General features: G+C 39.8%; 1 protein-coding gene across 5 annotated transcripts in view; it reads left to right on the forward strand.

Moving 5' to 3' along the window:
- Window positions 1-18,607, forward strand: part of CYBRD1 (cytochrome b reductase 1) — a 28,444-nt gene extending 9,837 nt beyond the window's left edge. For 3 of the 5 annotated variants that reach the window (XM_074009440.1, XM_005573449.4, XM_074009439.1), the window contains exons 2-4: window positions 9,789-9,997; window positions 13,777-13,931; window positions 15,016-18,607. In XM_074009440.1, the coding sequence (XP_073865541.1) occupies window positions 9,839-9,997; window positions 13,777-13,931; window positions 15,016-15,319 (618 nt within the window). In that variant the 5' untranslated portion in view covers window positions 9,789-9,838 and the 3' untranslated portion in view covers window positions 15,320-18,607. Of the gene's footprint in view, window positions 1-9,788; window positions 9,998-11,394; window positions 11,661-13,776; window positions 13,932-15,015 lie in introns of those variants that run through there. The other 2 variants (XM_005573450.3, XM_074009442.1) reach the window with 2 other exon arrangements.
- The last annotated feature ends 5,679 nt before the right edge of the window (window positions 18,608-24,286 follow it).

The raw sequence follows: 24,286 nt of genomic DNA on the forward strand, positions 1-24,286 counted from the left end.
TCGTAAGTGTTGTAAAATTCCAGTGTACTTCAAACTCAATAACTTACTCTTATTTTATTTTTGAATTCACTTCAAGTTGTTAAGTGGGTCCAAGTGCAGAATGCTTTTTACTTATTTGAAAGGGCCATTTGGTCTTCTATTAGCTAATACTTGGATCAGCAGTACAATTTTTCTGAGTTTTTTTATTTGTGCATTTTATGGGCCTGGCATGGTAGCCGGCAAAACCCTGTCTCTACAAAAAAATACAAAAATTAGCCGGGCATGGTGGTGTGCCCCTGTAATCCCAGCTACTCGGGAGGCTGAGGCAGGAGAATATCTTGAGCCCAGGAAGCAGAGGTTGCAGTGAGCCAAGATCACGCCACTGCACTCCAGCTTGGGCGACATAGTGAGACTCTTGTCTCAAAAAAAAAAAAAGACTAAAAAATAAATATGTGAGGTGATGGATATGTTAATTAGCTTGATTTAACCATTTCATGATGTGTGTGTGTGTGTGTGTGTGTATATGGAAATGTGTGTGTGTGTGTATATATATGGAAACATCATGTTGTATAGCACAAATATATACAATTTTTATTTGTCAACTCTCTTAATTAAAAATAAATTTAAGGCCGGGCGCGGTGGCTCAAGCCTGTAATCCCAGCACTTTGGGAGGCCGAGACGGGCGGATCACGAGGTCAGGAGATTGACACTAGCCTGGCTAACCCGGTGAAACCCCGTCTCTACTAAAAAAATACAAAAAACTAGCTGGGCGAGGTGGCGGGCGCCTGTAGTCCCAGCTACTCGGGAGGCTGAGGCAGGAGAATGGTGTAGACCCGGGAGGCGGAGCTTGCAGTGAGCTGAGATCCGGCCACTGCACTCCAGCCTGGGCGACAGAGTGAGACTCCATCTCAAAAAAAATAAAATAAAATAAAATAAAAAATAAATAAATTTTAAAAAAAGTAAAAGAGGATTTGCTCATTTGCTGGGCATACTGAATGAACTACGGTGCTTTATTAGCAATTATTCCTGTGCTTTATTTAGAATTATTTGGGCCGGGCATGGTGGCTCACGCCTGTAATCCCAGCACTTTGGGAGGTGGGATCTGAGGTGCGCGGATCACTTGAGGTCAGGAGTTTGAGACGAGCCTGGCCAACATGGTGATACTCCATCTCTACTAAAAATACAAAAATTAGCCAGGTGTGGTAGTGCTTGCCTGTAATCCCAGCTACCCTGGAGGCTGACGCATGAGAATTGCTTGAACCTGGGAATCGGAGGTTGCAGTGAGCCGAGATCCCGCCACTGCACTCCAGCCTGGGTGACAAAGAGAGAGACTCTGTCTCAGAAAACAAAAACAAAAACATACTTACTGAATTCCTACTGTATGCCAAGCTCTATGCTAAATACTGGGATGTGACAGTGAACAAGATAGTCATGTTCCCACCCTCATGAGTCACAAGATTTTAACACAGAAGAACTAGAGTCAAAATGTTTTCCATGTTTGAGGACATTTCTCTCCCTCTAAGCACTCTTCCCCTACCACACACACTTTGACAGATTCCAAATTTGCATTGCCTGCTATAAGACAAACTCATATATATAAATAGTTTTGTAATGGTATATAGATGGAAATCTGGTGTCAAACCACAGACATTTTTAAATATCTAAAATGTATACATTTTAGAGAGTATATATTTTCATATATTCCTGAGTTTTGGTTATGCAACAAGGAGCTGAGACATTTTCTTTTCTTTTCTTTCTTTTTTTCTTTTTTATTTTTTTGACAGAGACTCCAGCTCTGTTGCCCAGACTGGAGTGTAGTGGGTCACTGCAACCTCCATCTCCCAGGTTCAAGCAATTCTCCCACCTCAGCCTCCCTAGTAGCTGGGACTACAGGCGTACGCCACCATGCCTGGCTAATTTTTGTATTTTTTGGTAGAGACAGGGTTTCACCACTTTAGTCAGGCTGGTCTTGAAATTCTGACCTTAAGTGATCCGCCCGTCTTGGCCTCCCGAAGTTCTGGGATTACAGGTGTGAGCCACTGCACCCAGCCGACATTTTCTAATAATTAAACCCAAATTCAAGTTACTATATTTTTCTCTTCATTGTCTTAAGATAATTATACACAGGTATTAATTTCTTCCTCCCTCCCTTTCTTTTTAAGTTTATCATGTTAGCATGGTCCACCATCAATATCTTTTCTTTTAAAGGATTTAAAGTATATTTCTCTCATATATATGTTTGCATTTCCCCTCCTTTTCTGGGAGAAATGGAATGCCAACTAGAGCCTCTAACAGCAAACCCTTGTTTTGGTCACAAGTAGCTGTTTTATACCATTTCCCCTTCTTGTGGGCTTAGGGGACCTTTTTCTTCCTTCTCACTGAACCTCAGGAATGGTGTCTAGGTAAGTGCCAAGCCAAAGAAGCAAGAAATATTTAAATTCCACTCTCCAGGCAGTTTTTATAACTGTCGAGAATAGATTCTTGTTTAGGAAATATGGCTTGATTTGTTAAGATTGCCCTTTTCTCCCAAAGTCCACCATATTTCAGTTGCTTATACATTTTAAAAAGAATGTAAACAGCTTATGCAAATGCAACATTTTGCATTTATCCTTCATTTATCCAGAGAGCATTTTGAAGCATATTGAACTTTGCAGCAGAGCCTCTATGTAGCCAGGATAGATGCTGTGAAAACTCCATGTGCTAGAGGTCACATGCCTCACTTGTGGGAGAGCTCCTCAAATCTCCGCAAGATGCCTATTGAGTAGGTAAGACTAATTGGCTAGTGGGTTTGCAGGCTTATGAAAATATTGTTTTAACTTTACAACTGGAATGAGCTGTTTCAACCGTAAGAAAAAACATAATAGATCCCTAAGTACCCACGACCCAGACTTAACAGATGTTAAGCTTTTCAGCAACATAAAATTTTATAAGCTGTTAGCTGGGTATAGTGACACACACCTGTAGTCCCAGTTACTCTGGAGGCTGAGGTGGGAGGATGACTTGAGCCCGGGAGGCAGAAGTTGCAGTGAGCCAAGATCGCACTACTACACTCCAGCCTAGGTGACAGAGTGAGACCCTGTCTAAAAATGAATGAATAAATAAAAATAAGACATTTTATAAGCTAAAACTTAGAGCTGGTGGAAATCAAGGATGAGACAAAGTGATGGAGGAGAGAGGTTGTAAGTAGGTGCCTAACCCAAGCCAGAAACAAAACGAGATAGAAAAACTCTTAAAGAGACCCAGGGAGACTCTCACACCATAATTGTCCGGGCTCATTTGGATCAGAGGTGAGCACCTCTCCTGCTTCAGAAACCCCTAAGGGCTTCTCCTTAGAGTAACAGGATAATAATCGGTGTTTGATGACCCCAAATGATCAATAAAAGATTGAATGTATTCTATTCATTCTACTGCTGGACAGGGAAAGCCAGTGTGCAGCCAATTTGCATAAATGTAAAAGGTTTTTTAAAATCAAGTTTTCACACTCAAAGGGGGTGAAGTTCAGTTTTACAGCAAATTTGACACATTTCTCTGTGATGCTTCATAGTATTAGAAAGAGTAAGAAGTCTTTACTGGGAACACAGTTGTCTTTGAAGTTTTGGCTTTATTTATTTATTTATTTATTTTTGAGACAGAGTCTTGCTCTGTTGCCCAGGCTAGAGTGCAGTGGCTCGATCTCAGCTCACTACAGCCTCCACCTCCTGGGCTCAAGCAATCCTCCTGCCTCAGCCTGCTGAGTAGCTGGGACTATAGGCACACACCACCAGGTTTGGCTTATTTTTGTATTTTTTTGTAGAGATGGGGTTTCACCATGTTGCCCAAGCTGGTCTTGAACTCCTGGGCTCAAGCAGTCTATCCACTTTGACCTCCCAAAGTGCTGGGATTACAATCGTGAGCCACTGTGCCTGGCCCCAACATTTTTAAAAAGTAAACTTTTTTTACTGAAGAACAACGTACACTCACAAAAGTACCTAAATCAGAAGGGATGTGTTTTTATCACATGAACACTTCTGGGTACCCAGACCAAGAAGCAATATTCTAGGCACATCAGAACCCCCCCAGCAACCCTTGTAACTCCTTTGAGTCATGATATCATGATAGTTCCTCTTTTTTTTTTTTTTTTTTGAGACAGAGTCTTGCTGTGTCCCCCAGGCAGGGTGGAGTACAATGGTGCGATCTCAGCTCACCTCAACTTCTGCCTCCGGATTCAAGCGATTCTCATGCCTCGGCCTCCCAAGTAGCTGGGATTACAGGCACATGCTACCATGCCCAGCTAATTTTTTGTTTCTTTGAGACAGACCCTGGTTCTGTCACCCAGGCTGGAGTGCAGTGGCATGATCTCTGCTCACTGCAACCTCCGCCTCCCTGGTTCAAGCGATCCTCCTGCCTCAGCCTCCCAAGTAGCTGAGATTACAGACATGCGCCACCATGCCCAGCTGATTTTTGTATTTTTAGTGGAGACGGGGTTTCACCACATTGGCCAGGCTGGTCTCAAACTCCTGACTTCAAGTGACCCACCCACATTGGCCTCCCAAAGTGCTAGGATTCCAGGCTTGAGCCACTGCACCCAGCCTGTATTTTTAGCAGAGACAAAGTTTCACTATGTTGGCCAGGCTGGTCTTGAACTCCTGACCTCAAATGATCTGCCTGCCTCAACCTCCTAAAGTGCTGGGATTACAAGTGTGAGCTACTGCGCCCAGCCTACTCTTGACTTTTAATATCAGAGATTAGTTTTTATTTTGGGAAATTTTGATATAATATGATCCAGATTGGGGAGAAAATGCTACTGTGGTTCACTGTTCATAATTTGCTTTTCGAGTGTTGAAACCCTGAGTATTTTTTTTTCTGTATGTAGATATTCAAATTCACTCATCTAAGACTCCTTACCCAGGGTGGTGTTTGTATAATATGATGGTGATGATGATAACAAAAAAACAACAATATTAATTTTAAACCATGAATTGAGGAGGGACAAACTACTTACCCTCTCTGCCTCGGCTTCCTCTGTACAGTAGTAATAATTCTATCTTCACAGAGTTGAGGTGAGAATTATAATGAAACCGGGAAGCACTTAGATGATACCTACTATCTAGCAAGGACTGAATTGTGTGTGTGTGTGTGTGTGCGTGTGTGTGCGTGTGTAATAAATGAGCCCAACCCAGGCAAAGGGGAGATGTGTTATTAGGTCTTCATATATCGCACATTTTTATTTTACTATTGTCTGATCACACACAGATTGCAGAAGGCTCCACTTTGTAGATAAAAGGTCACTAGGTCATTGGGTAAAGAGGGATTTGCTTTCCCAGAAAACTAGAGAATTATGTACGGTGTGCTTAGAGGAGAAAAAGCATGAGGAGGGGAAACCACAGTGTTTGCATTGACATCAGTTTAGTTTCTAGATTTGATGAGTCTGTAGAAAGTGCTTTGCGCTTGTTTATTTAAACAAAACTTATGGGTCACACATACACACAAGTAACCTAGTGAAATCTGAAGAAGGGATGCAGGAGGAGGGAGAGAAAAAAACAAAAAATAAGTAAATTAAAAAAACCCTGAATAATCAGAGGATTATATCAATGTCAATTTCCTGGTTGTGCTATGGTACCATAGTTATATAAGATGTTAGAGAAAACTGGGTGAAGAGTATATGAGATTTCTCTGTACTGTTTCTTACAACTGCTTGTGAATCTACGATAATCTCAAAATAGTTTAAAAAATAAGTTCTAGTGTTCTATGTAGCACTGTAGGATGACTAAGCAATAATATGCTATATGCTTTCAAGTAGCTAGAAGAGAGGATATTGAATGTTTTCAACAAAAAGAAATGAGTTTGAGGTGATAAATATGCTAATTACCTTGATCTGATCACTATACATTGTATGTTTTGAAACATTACTATGTACCCCATAAATATGTACAATTATTATATGTCAAGTTAAAATTTTAGGCCGGGCTCAGTGGCTCACACCTGTAATCCCAGCACTTTGGGAGGCCAAGGTGGGCGGGTCACCTGAGGTCAGGAGTTCAATATCAGCGTGGTCAACATGGCAAAACTCCGTCTCTACTAAAATTAGCTGGGCTTGTAATCCCAGCTACTCGGGAGGCTGAGGCAGGAGAATCTCTTGAACCCGGGAGATGGAAGTCACAGTGAACCGAGATTGCACCATTGCACTCCATCCTGGGCAACCAAGAGCAAAACTCCATCTCAAAAAGAAAAATACAGAGATTTTAAAAATACTTATGGAGGAGCTACATGCTTTGAGTCCAGGGCTGCCTTAGGCTCCGGGGATACAGTAGAGAAACAGCAAGACACATTAATGCCCTCAGAGAAGATGAAGTAAGGGTGAGAGGGGCCTTGAGCTTGCTTTAAAAGTATACTTTTTAAGGTATTGCATTAAATCATTTGAAAAGATTCCTTGAATATAGAAATGATTATCCAAAAAGTCTCCACATTCTCAAGGAAGAATAACCAATCAACATTTACAGGATACCCATATACACACTACATTTAGTAAGTAGCAATCCTTCAGGGTTGGGATTAAGTAAAAGAAATATTGTCCTAATGGTGAGGACTGTTAAGTGTTAGAATGGAACCAAAGAATAGGAAAAATGACATCTTGTGCTGAAAGCTTTAAAGGGGCTGAATTCACATCTGTGTTTGTAGGTTTAGATGTGTTTCTGCCTGAAAAAGGAATAGACAATCCCTTATATTTTTATAATCCTATGAAGTTCCTGGGTTTTTGTTTATTTGTTTGTTTGTTTTTTGAGACAGAGTCTCATTCTGTTGCCCAGGCTGGAGTACAGTGCTTCAGTCTTGGCTCACTGCAACCTCCGCCTCCCAGGTTCGAGCAATTCTCCTGCCTCAGCCTCCCAAGTAGCTGGGACTACAGGTGCCCACCACCATGCCCGGCTAATTTCTGTATTTTTAGTACAGACTGGGTTTCACTATGTTGGCCAGGCTGGTCTTGAACTCCTGACCTCAGGCGATCCACCCACCTTGGCCTCCCAAAGTGCTGAAATTACAGGCGTGAGCCACTGCGCCTGGCCTGAAGTTTTATATATTAAAATTATAAAAGCCTTTGGTGAAGTGAGGCTCCTTTTTATTTTCTGGAATTAAGAAATGTTCATGAGGCCAGGCACTGTAACTCATGCCTGTAATCCCAGCACTTTGGGATGCTGAGGTGGGTGGTTGAATTGAGCCCAGGAGTTCAAGACCAGCCTGGGCAGCATGATGGAATCCCATCTCTACTAAAAATAGAAAAAATAGCTGGGTGTGGTGGTGTGTGCCTGCAGTCCCCGCTACTCAGGAGACTGAGGTGGGAGGATCACCTGGGCACAGGAGGTCAAGGCTGCAGTGAGCTGTGATCGCACCACTACATTCCAGCCTGGGTGACAGAGAAAGAAAAGAAAATAAAAGAAATATATGTGCCGCGCGCGGTGGCTCAAGCCTGTAATCCCAGCACTTTGGGAGGCCGAGACGGGCGGATCACGAGGTCAGGAGATCAAGACCATCCTGGCTAACACGGTGAAACCCATCTCTACTAAAAAATACAAAAAACTAGCCAGGCGAGGTGGCGGGCGCCTGTAGTCCCAGCTACTCAGGAGGCTGAGGCAGGAGAATGGCGTGAACCTGGGAGGCGGAGCTTGCAGTGAGCTGAGATCCAGCCACTGCACTCCAGCCCGGGCGACAGAGCGACACTCCGTTTCAAAAAAAAACAAAAAACAAAAAAAAAAAGAAATATACGAGATACCCTGCTGATATAGTGGAATCCATCTTCTGAGGAAGTATTCTATAAACTTTTTCAATCTGCCACACATTTCCAGATATCTAAATTTTCCCTGACACAGACTGGAGGGATGGATAGGGGCAGGATTTTATCTTCAGAACAAAAATTAACTGCATGTTGGTTAAGGTGGCCATATAATTTATTGCTTAAACCAGGATGCTTAAGAAAGCACTTTGTAAAAAAAAATTTTTTTTTTGAGATGGAGTCTTGCTCTGTCACCCAGGCTGGAATGCAGTGGCATGATCTCAGCTCACTGCAACCTCTGCCTTCTGGGTTCAAGTGATTCTCCTGCCTCAGCCTCCCAAGTAGCTGAGATTACAGGTATGCACCACCGCACCTGGCTAATTTTTTTGTATTTTTAGTAGAGACAGGGTTTCATCATGTTGGTCAGGCTGGTCTTGAACTCCTGACCTCAAATGATCTGCCCACCTTGGCCTCCCAAAGTGTTGGGATTATAGGCGTGAGCCACTGCACCCGGCCATAAAAAATGTAATTGGAGTTTGTTCTACATGCAGAATGATGAATCTTCTATGACACCTGTGAAACCAGCACCTAGACTGAGAAACAGAATGTTAGTAGAGTCTTCAAAACCCCTTGGGTGTTCCATTGTAGTTGCTATACGCTTAAGGCAGCTACTATTCTGACTTTTCCAATGCAGAGATGAGGTTTGCTGGTTTCTATACTTCATATAAATTGAATTACACTGTATACTTGTTAATGTCTGACTTCTTGAGATTGACATTATAGGTTGATCCATATTACTGGGTATAGTTCTAGTTGTAGATCATTTCTTTCCATGGTGTAAATTTATTTATTCATTCTATTGATGATGGGTATTTGGGGGAGTTTCCAGGTTTTGGTTACTATAAATAGTACTGCTAATAATATTCTAGTATCTTTTGATGAACATATATACATATTTATTTTTGGCATATACCTGAGAGTGAAATTGCTGGACAATAAGGTATGCATAACTTTACCTTAAGTAGATACTGCCAGTTTTCCAAAGTTTGTTCTCATTAAAGCTCTCATCGGCAGAACATTAGAGTTCTGACGGCTGTATATCCATTTTGATATTCAGTGTTTTCCAGGTTTAGCCATTCAGATATTTGGTAGAGGTATTCTCATTTGGTTTAAATTTGTATTTCTCTATTGCATGGTTTAAATTTGCATGTTTTTCTGTCGCTTTCTTTTTCTTATCAAACTAAGAGTTTTTTTTTTTTTTTTTTGGTCTCGCTCTGTTGCCCAGGCTAGAGTGCAGTGGTGCAATCTTGGCTCACTGCAACCTCTGCCACCCGAGTTCAAGTGATTCTCATGCCTCAGCCTCCAGAATAGCTGGGATTACAGGTGCACGCCACCCCATGCCTGGCAAATTTTTGTATTTTTAGTAGAGACAGGGTTTCACCATGTTAGCCAAACTGGGCTTGAACTCCTGACCTCAAGTGATACCCCTGCCTCAGCCTCTCAAAGTGCTGGGATTACAGGCATGAGCCACTAGGCCCAGCCAAACTAAGACATTTTTAAGAAGAAAGAAGACAACAGGCATAAATCAGATTGTTAATATTAGGAATTTGGTTTTGGATGTGATAAGTTTGAGATGTCTGGGAAGCAAACACCGTATGGAAATACCAAGAAGACACTGGATTATGCAGGTCTGGAGCTTAGAAGACAGTTCTGGGCTGGAGATATAAATTTTGGAGTCCCTGCCATGGAGACAGCATTTCAGTGAAAGAGTGAATGAGATCACCCACAGAGGGAGTCCAGAGGGAGAAAAAGCCCTAGGACCGAGCCTGAGAGGCACCAAGGTTCATTCACAAGTTGCGGGCAAAGAAAATGCCAGCAAAGGAGCCCCTCCACCGTCCCCTAGAAGGAGCTACTGAGAGGCAGGGGTAACATGGGGAAGAGGGGAGAAGCAGAAGCCAAGGGAAAAAGGTTTCAAAAAGGGAGTGTCCAGTGTATCAAACTGTTCGTTTTGTGTTGATTAAAAAACAAAACAAAACACATTCTGTGTCCTTTCATCTCTCCCTAGCCATCATCGTCTACAGACTGCCATGGACCTGGAAATGCAGCAAGTTCCTGATGAAATGCATCCATGCAGGGTTAAATGCAGTTGCTGCCATTCTTGCAATTATCGCTCTGGTGGCCGCGTTTGAGAACCACAATGTTAACAATATACCCAATATGTACAGTCTGCACAGCTGGGTTGGACTGATAGCTGTCATATGGTATTTGTTACAGGTCAGTATTTCAGTGTATTTACAAGCAAGTTATAAAAACAATTCAGAGACTGTACTTTTTTTTTTTTTTTTTGAGACAGAGTCTCACTTAGCCGCCCAGGCTAGAGTGCAATGCCGCGATCTCGGCTCATTGCAATCAGTGTCTCCAGGGTTCAAGTGATTCTCCTGTTTCAGCCTCCCAAGTAGCTGGGATTACAGGCACCCACCATCATGCCTGGCTAATTTTTGTATTTTAGTAGAGACGGGGTTTCACCATGTTGGCCAGGCTAGTCTTGAACTCCTGACCTCAGTTGATCCGCAAGCCTCGGCCTCCCAAAGTGCTAGGATTACAGGTGTGAGCTACCACGCCTGGCGACTGCAAATGTTTTCTAAACATTCTTTACATTTGTTTCTATTATAACTGTTTTCCCCTAAGGAGGCACCAAAATTGCAGAATTCGCAGAATAAAATAATAAGAAATCAAGATTTCCTATGCTGGATATAACTTTTAATCTGGATTCTCTAAAAACCAACTTATACTCTGCTCTATATCTTAATATGTAAAATCAAGAAATATCAGGCTGGGCACACTGACTCAGGCCTGTAATTCGAGCATTTTCAAAGGCCGAGGTGGGAAGATCATTTGAGCTCAGAAGTTCAAGACCAGACTTGGCAACATAGGGAGACTCTGTCTCCACAAATAAAAGAGAGAGAGAGAGAGAGAGAGAGAGAGAGAGAGAGAGAGAGAGAGAGAGCTCGATCTAACAATTAGCAATAAAGAGAATACCTATTTAAAAATCTGGGTCTTGGCTGGGCATAGTGCACTGCTCACTCCTGTGATCCCAGCACTTTGAAAAGCTGAGACCAGTGGATCGCTTGAGCCCAGGAGTTTGAGATCAGCTTGGGCAACATGGCGGAACCCCATCTCTAAAACAAAAACACAAAAATTAGCTGGGCAGGGTGGTGCACGCCTGTTGTCCTGGCTGCTTGGGATGATGAGGTGCACAGATCCCTTGAGACCAGGAGGCAGAGGTTACAGTAAGCTGAGATTATGCCACTCCTGCCTGGGCAACAGAGACAGACCCTGATCTCAAAATAAATAAATAAATAAAAATCTCTGGAGTTAATTAAAATGGTTCCCAGAGGAATATAGGCTTAAATGCTTTTATTACATTTTTTGGAAAGAAAACTTAAAATATATAAGCTATTCACTTAGTTAACTATAAGAGAACAGCAAAATACACCAGGAAAAGAGAGAAAACAGAAAGAATCTTAGGAATGAAAATAGGAGAGCAGGAATGAGAAATGTATGTTTCTGTGGGTAAGCCACAGAAAAGATATGATGATTTATGGAGATATATTTGTGCTAAATCCCTGAGCCCCATTTTCTTTCCCTTTCTTTTCTTTTTTCTTTCTTAGACAGGGTCTATCTCTGTCACCCAGCCTGGAGTGCAGTGGCACAATCTCAGCTCACTGCAACCTCCATCTCCAAGACTCAAGCAATCCTCCTGCCTCAGCCTCCAGAGTAGCTGGGACCACAGGCATGCACCACCACGCCCAGCTAATTTTTTGTAGAGACGGGGTTTTGCCATGTTACCCGGGCTAGTCTTGAACTCCTGGACTCAAATGATCTTCCCACCTTGGTCTCCCAAAGTGCTGGGATTACAGGCATGAGGCACCGCACTTGGACCCCATTTTCATACAGAAAGCACAACATGGACATCAGGAAGCTTGCTCTTTGATACTAATAGAATCACTGAAGTTCACTGAAGATTTAGGAATATTCTGAACCACCAAGAGGGAACCCTCTGAACCATTTCTAATATATTCAGGCATTTTGGGTATTAACTAAATAATAAAATATGCAAACCAACCTATCAAATGCATTTGTTATTACTTTTTTTAATGTAAATTACAGAATTTATTGTATTAGGATATACTTCAGAAAACAAAAGTTAATCTTGGCTATTCTTGGCCCTTTGATCTATGTAAATTTTAGAATCAATGCATCAAATTCCACCAAAAAATCTATTAGGATTTTACTTAATCTATAGATGAATTTGAGAACTGACATCTGTATAATACAAGTCATCCAACTAATTATCATGAGCCTGTTTTTTTTTAGCCTTCTCCAAAATATTGCAAAGCTTTATATTTTCTTTGTAGAGTTGTTGTCTCCAACTTATTGCTAGCTCCTTGCTATTAAAAATGGTATCATTAAAAATTAATTCACTTGTTGCCTCTTTACAAAAAGTGCAACTGATCTCAAGTATAAATTTATACCTAGCAAACTTGATAAACTTATGTTACTAATTAATCTCAGGATTCTTTTGGATTGTTTTATAATCTTATGTGATTAATAAGTTTTGTTTCTTTTTCTATCATCATATTTCTTTTTCTTGCCTAATTCAGTAGCTGAGACTTTCAGAAAAATGCTGAATAGGAATAGGTGATAAGGGATGTAAGACAAATCCCTTCTGCATCCGAGTCATGTCTTGGAAGAGAGCTAATCTGAAATGCCTATAGAGCACAAGCAGACTGTGTGTGAGCAAGAAATATACTTTTATATGTTAAGCTCTTGAAAATGGAGCCTGTTAGTTCCTATACCATGTTCTGTCCTAATATAATCAGATTAAAATAATTATCTTCTATTCCTAGTTTGTTAAAACATCTCATCTCGTACATGACAGTTGAATCCTACCAATGTTTTTCACCATCTGTTCTGATGATTATATGATTTTTCCTCTGCAGTCTGTTAAAGTGACAAATCATACAAATTGTTTTGTTATTAGTTTCCATTTATTACTATTTTGTATCACACATGAGCTGATTCTCAGTGTGAATTAGTGTGTTGGACTCCTCCCCCGACCCCCTTCTTCTAGTATCTCCCCATTAGCCCTTGGATCTCAATCAAGAAAGTTGACTGAACAGTGATGTTACTGCTTTCTCCCCACTCTCCTCTCTTTTCATAATTGTTTTGCTAGGATGGTAGATCCTAAATAGGCATCTGAAAAAAAAATTCCTTTAAACTCAGTAATTCAGTAGCCACTAAGTCATCTTTATCTTGTTGAAGAGAGGATACTTGATGGGCAAAGGTGTTGGGTGACAAAACCATGAAAACATAACAGACTTCAGTTTATATAGGAACCTTGCTGTCTTCTCTGCAAAGATGTATCCCACTAGCGATTTAATTATCAAGGAAATGAAGAAAACTTTTCTGCAGAATTCATTCTTTCTCATAAAACAAAGGTCAACTTCTTTCCACATAGCTTTTTAGGTTGAACTCACTAAATTCTGTGTCCTCATGTACTTGGTTTTAGTGATTTAAAAAATCTGTTCCTTCCCTTCCTATTTAGCAACCTTAGGAGATTAGTAAAAACAAACCTATAAGTACCAGAAAGTTCACTATAGTCGGATTAAGGATAGCAAAAACCAAACAGAAACATCCATACAGAGAACTGTATAAATAAATTGTTATACCTTAGGATATTAGCCATTAAAAGGAATAAATTAGATAAATGTATAGATATGAAAAAGATTTCCAAGACATTCTGTTAAGGGAAAAAAGCAAGATGCGGAACAATATGTAAAGGGATAGTAAATTTTCTGGAAGGATCCATGAGAAGGTGATAAAAGGGGTTACATTGGGTAGTGGAACTGGAGTGAGGAAACCTCACTTTCTACCCTTTGGTTCTATATGAAAGGTTTTCTCATATTACACATGTTGCTTTTTAAATAATAATTTAAAATTAGTTTAAAACTTAAAATTAAATGATAACCTTTGCGCTTTTTGGTATTTAGCTTCTTTCAGGTTTTTTCATCTTTCTGCTTCCATGGGCTCCGCTTTCTCTCCGAGCATTTCTCATGCCCATACATGTTTATTCTGGACTTGTCATCTTTGGAACAGTGATTGCAACGGCACTTATGGGAGTGACAGAGAAACTAATTTTTTCCCTGTAAGTTGCATAGTCTTCTTAATTGTAATACTTAAGCCATAAAATGTTAAAGACTTGTTACTGGGAAAATGTAATATAAATATAACAAAATTTTTTAGATATTAAAATTAAAAAAATATTTTAAAGAATCTGTTATATCATATAGGTAATATGATATTACTAAAAGTTTAGAAGGACCAAAAAGTCTGACAAATTGTACTATTCTTACAAAACAACTATTGAAGTTATACATTCCCTTTCAATCTTGTTGATATTCATGTTTTTATATTAATTGTAATTATAGTGTACATACATTTTTGTTTTATCCTTTTTTAAAATTTTAAGTGATACTGGTGGAGGGTGTCCAGGATTTTGGCGTTTTGAACAAAGAAGTGGACAAAACACATAAACAAAGCAAGTAAAGAATGAAGCAACAAAAGCAGAGTTACTGAAAATGAAAATACACTCCACAGGGTGTGAGTGGCCTGAGCAGCCACTCAAGGGCCCTGATACAGAATCTTCTTGGGTCCAAATAGCCCCTAGAGGTTTCCCATTGGCCACTTGGTGTTCACCCCATGTAAATGAAGTGGTGGCCCGCAGTCAGTTTCATTGGTTGCAGAAAGCAACCAGTTAGAGGCTGAAGTTGAGTTACAAAGTTACATTCCTATGCAAATGTCTGATTGGTTATAGAAAGCAACCAATCAGAGATACTTTCAATTTTCCATCTGCCATGCAGAAAAGCAGGGTTTGCAAAGGGAGTAGCATCCGGTCGTTTTGCTGCTTAGATGTGGAAAGTTGGGGTTTTCCTTTTGGTTTAGTTCTAGGAAGTCTGTGTGAATTGACTCGAGGTTGCCGCCTCCAGACCCTACCTGCCTCAAAACAAGTGTTACAGATCCTATATTATTTTCGTATTTATTATTTTTAAATCAATTTCATTATATATTCCTGAGTGAATTGTAGTATAATTTATATTTCTCCTTAATAGCAAGCTTTGAGACTTTACATTGAAACTGTACTAGTGTGCATTTGAGCAGATAAATTCAAGACTGTTTTGCATGTTGCTGTATCATCCTGTTAGTAATTGGATACATCTTTTATTTCATAGGAGAAATCCTGCATACAGTACCTTCCCACCAGAAGGTGTTTTCGTAAATACGCTTGGCCTTCTGATCCTGGTGTTCGGGGCCCTCATTTTTTGGATAGTCACCAGACCGCAATGGAAACGTCCTAAGGAGCCAAATTCTACCATTCTTCAGCCAGATGGAGGCACTGAACAGGGAGCAAGAGGTTCCATGCCAGCCTACTCTGGCAACAACATGGACAAATCAGATTCAGAGTTAAACAATGAAGTAGCAGCAAGGAAAAGAAACTTAGCCCTTGATGAGGCTGGGCAGAGATCTACCATGTAAAATGCTGTAGAGATAGAGCCATATAACTTCACGTTTCAAAACTAGCTCTACAGTTTAGCTTCTCCTATTAGCCATATGATTATTGGGCTATGTAGTATCAATATTTACTTTAATCACAAAGGATGATTTCTTGAAATAATTTGTATTGATTGAGGCCTGTGAACTGACCTGAACTGGAAAGGATGTGATTAATATAAATAATAGCAGATACAAATTGTGGTTACGTTACCTTTATCTTGTTGAGGACCACAGCATTAGCACGGTGCCTTGTGCAGAATAGATGCTCAATATGTGTCTACTAGTGGTTAATTGGATAAACTGGCAGCATCCCTGGCCTGTTGTCATGCAGTCATTTCCTGTTAATTCTGGGAGCCAATGATTTCACAACTCAAGGAAAGCAGTCCTAAAGGTTTAAAATCAGATCATGAATATCTGGGACAGGGTTTAGATCATGACGCTACACAGATACCATGATGAGAGTATATAAAAAAAATTTAGGAAAGCACCTGGTTCCTTTCTCCCTATGCCTGCCTTCTGCTCCCTCCCCAGCTGGTTTGGGCTCAAATTGTTCCTGGAGACAAGGGTTTATGTTAGGGTATTGATAGATTAGAGCAGGTGGTTGAAGAGATCTTCTCTGGTCAGACTTGGAAGAATTTCCAAAACTGAGCTTAGCCCCAAGACTTCCCTAGGGTTGGTGTACTTTATGATCCAGATGCTAAACCTCTTAGAATGCAAATATGCTTCAACACTTAAGTAGCATACACTGCCCTACAAACCTCAAAGAGCACTTTTTCCCAAGTTCTTATTTTTATTTTTGAAAGTACTCACACGGCACTTACTATGCTCCAAACACTCCTCTAAGCACTTTACAAATATTAACTCATTCAGTTCCTAGACAGACAGGATGAAGTAGGTATTGTTACCGTTCCCATTTTACAGGTGAGAGATTTGAAGGCTGGGGAGGCTAGTAACTCACACCAAGGTCACACGGCTCATACATGGTGGGACTGAGACTCAAATGCAAGCAGCCTGGCACCTCAGTCTGGATTCTAACCATTTCACTATGCTATTTTTGTCTTGTACTACTTTGACCTACCCCTGAATAAACCTCAATTGCTGGAGTAGGGTGGAGTTAAGGGGATGCTTTTTACCTTTTGCTGTCTGCTGAGGCAGATTCCCCAGATAACCAAGGAAAAGGGGCCACCCATACCTAGAAATAGGCCATAGGGCCCCTGCCACTGCCAACAAGCCATGGCCTACCTTGATTCTTGTTTGATCTTAAAATTGTGTCTTGGTAACACAAAGATTTAGACAAGCACATCTGTGGCTTTCAAGTTAATTAATTGCAATTTTTTTTTTCTTCAGGATTTTAGCTGCTGAACAACTTTCAGTTTGGAGCTAAAAGAGACCTATCTCATGGTCTGCCCTTCCCTGGGGCAATAGCTAGGGTATTTCCTGATTTTTATGGAATTTTAGGGGATATTTTGAGCTTTGGGTCCTCAGTAGTGAATTGAGACTTGGAGGTGACTTTTCATTCATGGAGTATCATCTCTGTCTGGGCTCTGGGCTGACAAATTAAAACCTAGAGTAGTGCTTATGCTGAAATGATACTTTTCATTTTTTGGTTGATTGTTTTGCCTTCCCTTCAATTTTAAACTGAAGCATTTTAATGTGGGTAGAAACTCTACACCAAATACACTAAACATTTTGGTGCTTAGTGGATTTCTTTTTAGGTAACTGGTAATTACTTCCAAAGACTGAATACAAGCCACACTCCACCATATCCCTTAAACTTCATGAAAAACCATTCAAGATCCCCTTGCTGCAACACTGTTCTCTTCTTCTCTACTAAATTCTATTTCCAAAATTGGTAATAGAGCCAGAAGGATCCCCAGTACCCAGCCATCTGCTTGGCACAAAGTGGTAGCACAATTAAATTCAGTATGGGTAGAGCATGATACAGTCTTGGTGCCATAGAAGGAGTAGTTGCATAGTCACACATCATTTGATAAGTTGGATGTTCCATTACATAGAGGTACCAAAATTCCAGGGTTTTTGGAGGAAGGGATTAGATGGTGACTAAGCTGCCAGAATTGAGGCAGCCATTCCTTTTTATATAGGCTAAGAAACAGGTTATCAGTGAAAAGTTAATTATGGCTTTGGCACTAGAATAGCTCTGTTGCAAAATATTTAAGCACCCCTCATCTCAGCCCTTTATTTTATCTTTCATGTGGGCTAATGTGAGGATAATCTTACAGATATTATAGGAATTTCTTTTCTTTCTATCTTTATGAAAACAGTGCATATAAAATATATCTAGAAAACCTTTCTGTTTGAGACTCTTCTTTAATGGGCTTTTGATTCTAATGATAATTGTACCTTTATCTTTCAAAAGCTGATATTTCCTACCTAAGCATCTCCCCAGAAAAATATCTCATTAAAAATCCCACAAATAATAGGGGAGAAGAAAGCCTTAGGTATCAATTCCAAAACAGTGATTGAAATTTCTCAAAATAATTATGACTTCTGTCATCTCCAGATATAGTCTGGCTTGGTTTACCCCATAATCTAATTTCAGAAAGGAAAGCTTTATTTTAACACTCATCTGAATCAACATTAAAGCCTTTTCTCTCAAAGCGCTTATTAAGAAACTCAAATGAACATACTTTTTGAATTAATGTCATCAAAAGTGTACGGCTTCCTGTGCTGCTTGTGTCAAATGGAACCTGCCCTCTAAAGCACTTTCTTTCCTTGCATGGTTTCATGTAAGCTGTGCTGTTTAGAAACAACATCTCCGACTTTACAAATAAATGACAAAGAAGGCAATTGCACTTTTTAAGGGATACTCACAAGTGGTTTCTGTGTTCTAAAGGACAAAATACAGAGTGCATGTCATTTTTAATTAGATTCTTTCCCCTGCTGAGTTGGAAATTCCAGTGCAGCACTGATTGACCACAGTTGCCAATCTAAAAGCACAAAGAAGTAAAGCTTTATGCTATTTTTATTCAATATGATAGAAAATTTATCTTGGTATGTCCTTTTTTAGATAACTCCAGCAGAAAACTGTAACTGCTATGTCTTCAGGAAAATGTAGAAGAAAGAAAATTATTATTCTTTAATTCCTACGAGGTACTTGAAAACCTTAAGTGGAAAAGATTTCTATCTTTTTATCTTAGTGCATTTATGGAAAAATATTAACTATCCTGAATATTTTATAATTTTGTAGGAAAAATATGCATCTATTTTTTCTTGACTTCTTTTTATATAGTAATAAAAGTTATTTTGGAAGCTCTTTGTGTGCTATCTATTTGTCCGGGGTAGCAGGGGTAGGCATTGTTGTGAAAGTTTCTTTGCCATGGTTTTTGGTCTGTTTGTTTGTTTTTCAGCAGAGGTAGTCTTTTTTCAGTTTCTTGATTATGTTAACTGAAAAACCAGATTCTGTAATATATAATACATATTTTATAATATTATTTAATATTAATATTATATAATTATATATAATAGTCAATATTTTATATAAAATTTTTCACAGTAAATAATTTAATTAATGCAAAGCAGCCAAGCAGAAGGACTGCAGTTATCACTCAAATCGCTCTTCCTGAAGGCTCAGAGGTTAGGGTTTTCCAATGATAGTTTGGTGGGCAGGGAACAAGGGAATGGATGCTGCTGATTGGTTGGGGATGCAATCATAGGTGTGTAGAAAACGATCCTCATGCAGAGTACCCTCTGGAGGGGTCCACAGGACCAATTAAGTCATGAGTCACAAGTCCGGGTGGGGTCAGCTCTTCGCTACCTGACCAATCTTAGGTTCTACAATAGTGATGTTATCTATAGGAGCAACTGGGGAAGTCACAAATTTTGTGACCTCTGGCCACCTGATTCCTGAGCAGTAAGAGATTAGAGAAACTGATGCAGGGCAGGGGAGCCCCAATGTGGAGCTTAGCCGGTGTAGGTTTCTGGCTTTGCCCAGGAAAGAATTCAAGGGCAAGCCAGAGGTGGAAGAAAACAGTTTTACTGAAGAGGCAGTGTTACAGCACCATGACTGATCCTGTGGAGCAGTGCTGCCCCCTAGGCAGAGAGTAGCCTGTAAAATATTTTAAAGAGGTTTATTCTGAGCCAACACAAGTGACAATGACCTGGGGAACACAGTCTCAAGAGGTCCTGAGAAAGTGTGCCCCAGCAGTCGGAATTACAGTTTGGTTTTATATATTTTAGGGAGGCAGAAGTTATAGGGAAAGGCATAAATCAATGTATGGAAGGTATGCGTTGGTTTGCCCCAAAAAGGTGGGATAACTTGAAACAGAAGCTTAGTTTATAGGTAGATTCACAGACTCTTTAATTTGCAATTGGCTAAAGGAATAGAGCTCTGTCTGAAAATTTGGAGTTGGCTGGGTGCAATGTCTCATGCCTGTAATCCTAGTACTTTGGGAGGCTGGGGTGTGATCACTTGAGCCCAGGAGTTTAAGACCAGCTTGGGAAACAAAGTAAGACCCCATCTCTGAAAAAAAAATTAAGTTATCTAGGTGTGGTGGCATGTGCATGTTGTTCCAGCTACTCAGGAGGCTGGAGGCTGGGATGGGAGGATCACTTAAGCCCAGGAAATCAAGGCTGCAGTGAGCCATGATCATGCCACTGCACTCCAGCCTAAGTGACAGAGCAAGACCCTGTCTCAAAAAAAAAAAAAAAAAAAAAAAAAAAAGGAGTCAACAGAAAGGAATATTTTAAGATAAGAAGCTCCATTAACCAATACACTGAATCGGGGTGAAATGTAAGGGTGTGTGACTTAACCCCTATCTGACATGACCTTAAGTCCTGTATATAATTTGGTATTTTATTGGCATTTTGTTAGTCGTATGATCTCTATTTTTAACATTAATGCTGGTCTGTTGTACCTAAACTCCAAAAGGGAGGGGCTATCATGAAGGGTGTCTGACCTCCCTTCTGATTGTAGCTGGGAATGCAGTTTTTAAGACTTTTTTGGGGTACTTTTGGCCAAAAAGGAGTCTAGTCAGTGGGGGGTGAGGAGTGGGGTTAAGACTTTATTTTTAGTTTACAATAGAAAATGCTGTCCGATTTTTCATTAAAATGTATATTGGTACCATGCCTTTTACATTGCTACAAGTATCAGAGGACTGTTTGAAAATCGTCATGGTGTTCTCTTCCATACAAGATCTGAATTGGAGCCACATTCTGTAGTGTAGAAAAGGTGCCAGAGATGTAGGCAGCCCACACAGATGCAGTTTCAGTTGGAAAATCATGAAAGAAGAGTCTATTAAAACTGTCAGTTATTACAGAACTCTGTGTTTATAGTACATAAATTATAATGGTACATAATTTATAATAGGTGAACTGGTTTTTTTTTCCAAATAAGAAAGAAGTTTCATTAGCATTCAAGTAGTGCCAAAACTCATCCACTCTTAATATGGTCACTCATTTAGCTCTTTTTCACTTACTTTTTGTTTCCATGGTATTTTATGTCATGTTGCTGTAGTAACACCATAATACTACATGTTCTATTATCCCATACAGCTATAATATTATGTATGCATTGAATTTTTATGTTACATCATATTTTGTCACTAACTTATATTAATTTCAGAAGAATTGTATTTCATTTCAGATATCTTAATTGGCAAGTACTTTCAACACTTACGACTCTATGGCTCAAGCAGATTACCATACAATTTTACATATATAAGTTCATTTAATTTAATTTACAGTTGCACTACATAACATATAGGTAATATACATTACCCTATAGTCTATTCTTAATAATTTGTTATTTTTGTTTATTCACATTTCTAGTTATCTATCCATCTCTTTATTCAAATATTTCCTCTTAAAATTTTTTTTTAGATTCTCTTCCTTATCATCTTAAATTTCTGACACATTTCAAAATATTGCAACGTCAGTAAATTGGTGTGGCTGGCCATTCTTGGTTTGTTTACTATCATAGAAGGAAAACATTCAATATTTTATCACTAAATATGTCATTATGGCCTTCATCGGGTTGGGGACTTTTAATTTGCTGAGTTTTAAATTTTTAATCATGAATGGGTGTTAAATTGTATAAAATTAGTTTATTTATTTATTTATTTATTTATTTTTTGAGACAGAATCTCACTCTGTCACCCAGGCTAGAGTGCAGTGGCAGGATCTCAGCTCACTACAACCTCTGCCTCCTGGGTTCAAGCCATTCTCCCACCTCAGCCTCCCAGGTAACTGGGATTACAGGCACATGCCACCACGCCGGGCTAATCTTTGTATTTTTAGTAGAGATGGGTTTCACAATGTTGGCCAGGCTGGTCTTGAACTCCTGAGCTGAACTGATCCACCTGCCTTGGCCTCCCAAAATACTGGAATTACAGGCATGAGCCACCAAGCCCAGCCTCTTCAGGTAGTTTTTTAAAAAAATGTTTTGCCCAGAATTTTTAGTTGTTATCTGTGGGAAGCTTGTACCAATAGAAGCTAAGCCTCCATTGCTGGAAGCCAGAACTTTGTAACACTTTTAATTGCTAATATGTAATGTGATTTTCCAAGATAGGGAATATAATGTACAGTATTTATAGTTATGATATTTTCTTTCTTGATCAAGGAGTTTTCGTTTTTGTCTTTAATGGAACAGCTACAGAATTACTACTTTGCTCTGTTTTGGGAAAAGTTGGTCCAAGAACAGCTTTATTCAAGATGCCCTTACAACTGTTTGCCAAGTTACAGACTTTGCTTTTTATCCACTTAAATTTAATGTTTGCCTAATTAAGTGCTGTGGAAATCATAGCTGCTTTAAATACCTTGCAATTAAAGGCAAGAGTTTGACCCTCATTGTAAGGTAAGTATGGTAAGAGTATATTAAGTACTTGTGATCTCCACTTAAAAATGTTAAGCATCGAGGTTTGGGTTATTGGATGAGAGAAAAATTCTGCATGTAAGATTGTATTCTGGCAGCTTGACACTGAGATGGAAATACAGACGAAACAAATTCATGCAAAAAATAGATACATGAAGCAAAAAGCATCATGTAAAGGCAAAGGCATTTTTTGCATCTACTAATGACCAGTTCAGTCTTTTGTTCCAAGTGAGCAAGCTATTCATTTTTTCCCAACTTTCTATTTTTAAATTTGAAACTGTAGAACAATTGAAAAATGGTATAATAAAGACACATACTGTCTAATATATTTAACAATTATTTACATTTTGCATTTGCTACATTTGATTTCTCTTTCTTTCCATCTCTTCCTTCCCACACAGTTTTTAAGGTAAGTTGCAGACATGATAAGATATCTTCTAGGAATAAATTAATTGCATTATATCATCTAGTATCCACTTAAGGAAAGCATATAGATCTTGTCGCAGATGATGTCCTCTTTAGTATGGAAATTATGTTCCCTTTCAGAAAAGAAGGTTGAAATAGAAGAGGAAAGCCAAGGGGACAAAAGAAAGAAAAGATTATGCGAAGTTAATAATGGTCATTAGTTCATAAAGTACATGTGGTACGTGAAGCACTATTGTACAGGATACTACAGTATTCTAGTACACTATTAATATAGTCTATGGGAATAGAAAATTATTCTAAGTAGTGGTTCTCTGCCAGGCTTAAGATTTCTGCCTTGTAATAGCTACAACATAGTCAGGATCTAGTAAAACATACTCAAATATCCTACCCAACTTTCTCCACCTTGCGAAATTCAGCATCTCCTCTAAAACTCAGATTTTAGAGCTTCTCGGCTCCTGCTTCATGTCCTTTGCCCCTGCTCCCACCACGCCACAGTCTGGGTGGAGTGTTTCTCCTCAGAGCATTCAAAGAACTTGGTTCCTGCTTCGAGCCCATCTTATCACATTGTATTTATGGCTCATTGCTTCTCCTCCATTGATTTCTACAAGTACTGGCGAGTTGGGATTTGTGATAGGGCCAGACAGGTATTTGTTGAATGTTTATGGAAGGTTAATCAAAAAGATAAGCAGACTGTCATAGCAAGAGAATTGGGAAGTAGGGGGAAAAGAGAGAGTAGCTTTGGATGGTGGAACCAGTGAGAGCTCTGCGACTGGATGGTAAGAACTGTGGGATTCGCTCTGGGCTGAATTTAATCTCCCTTCCTAGATCACTGACATTTTTTCTTAATCTCTTCCCTCCTTAGTTTCTCAGTGCCCTAAGCCTACTATTTTCCCCTCATTGAAAGTCATTCATATTAAGGTGTATGGTATGGCAAAATGGGGGCGGGGAGGGTACCTTGATCTCAGGGAAGCTTCCTGGGATTGTTTGGGCAGCTTGACATGTGCCCTAGGAACTTAGGGAGCATCATGAACAAGTGTCTGCCTCCACCTTGAAAATGTAAACGCTGGGGAGACAGGCTGGTTGCCGCTCCAATAACGGAGCAAAGGAGAGGCCACTGCTGCCCCAGGCCTGGGCCTGTTGGGCAGAAAGCACGTCTCTCCAAGGGGCTCACTTCCTCTGTCCTTAGCCAGCGCCTAGACATCTGGTGATACCTACGGCTTTTCTGCTCTAAGACAGTGTTTGCCCTTGTAGGTAGCCTTCTTAGACAAGATCTAGGACGACTCTGTAAAAAGTAAAATAGAGGTTCCTTTTCAAAGACTTTCCTCCCCATCTAATTAGGAATAATTAGTAACTTCTCTTAAAAGCAAAATGTATTCAAAGACCTGTGCTAACATTCTTAAATATCTGCTAGCCGTAATAAAGAAGTGAATGTACTTTATGTTCTTAGCTCCCACAGGTTAGCCTAAATATTTGCCCTGGCCTGCTTATACTGGTCCAAGCAAACATGAGGTCATAGCCTGTTCCTCTTCCTCTTTAAAAGTGTTTTTACCTTTCTCAGCATTCCACAAGTTACTTCTTCCTTCCTTTGTTCTCCTCTACCTTTGCCTCTTTTAAATTCTAAGTTGCTAGCCGGTCGGGAAAAATACAGAATGTGAGGTCCTGTTCCAGCCAATGGAAACCAGACACAGCACTAG

The sequence above is a fragment of the Macaca fascicularis genome, chromosome 12 (assembly GCF_037993035.2).
Source record: "Macaca fascicularis isolate 582-1 chromosome 12, T2T-MFA8v1.1".
In the NCBI taxonomy this organism is placed as follows: Eukaryota; Metazoa; Chordata; class Mammalia; order Primates; family Cercopithecidae; genus Macaca; species Macaca fascicularis.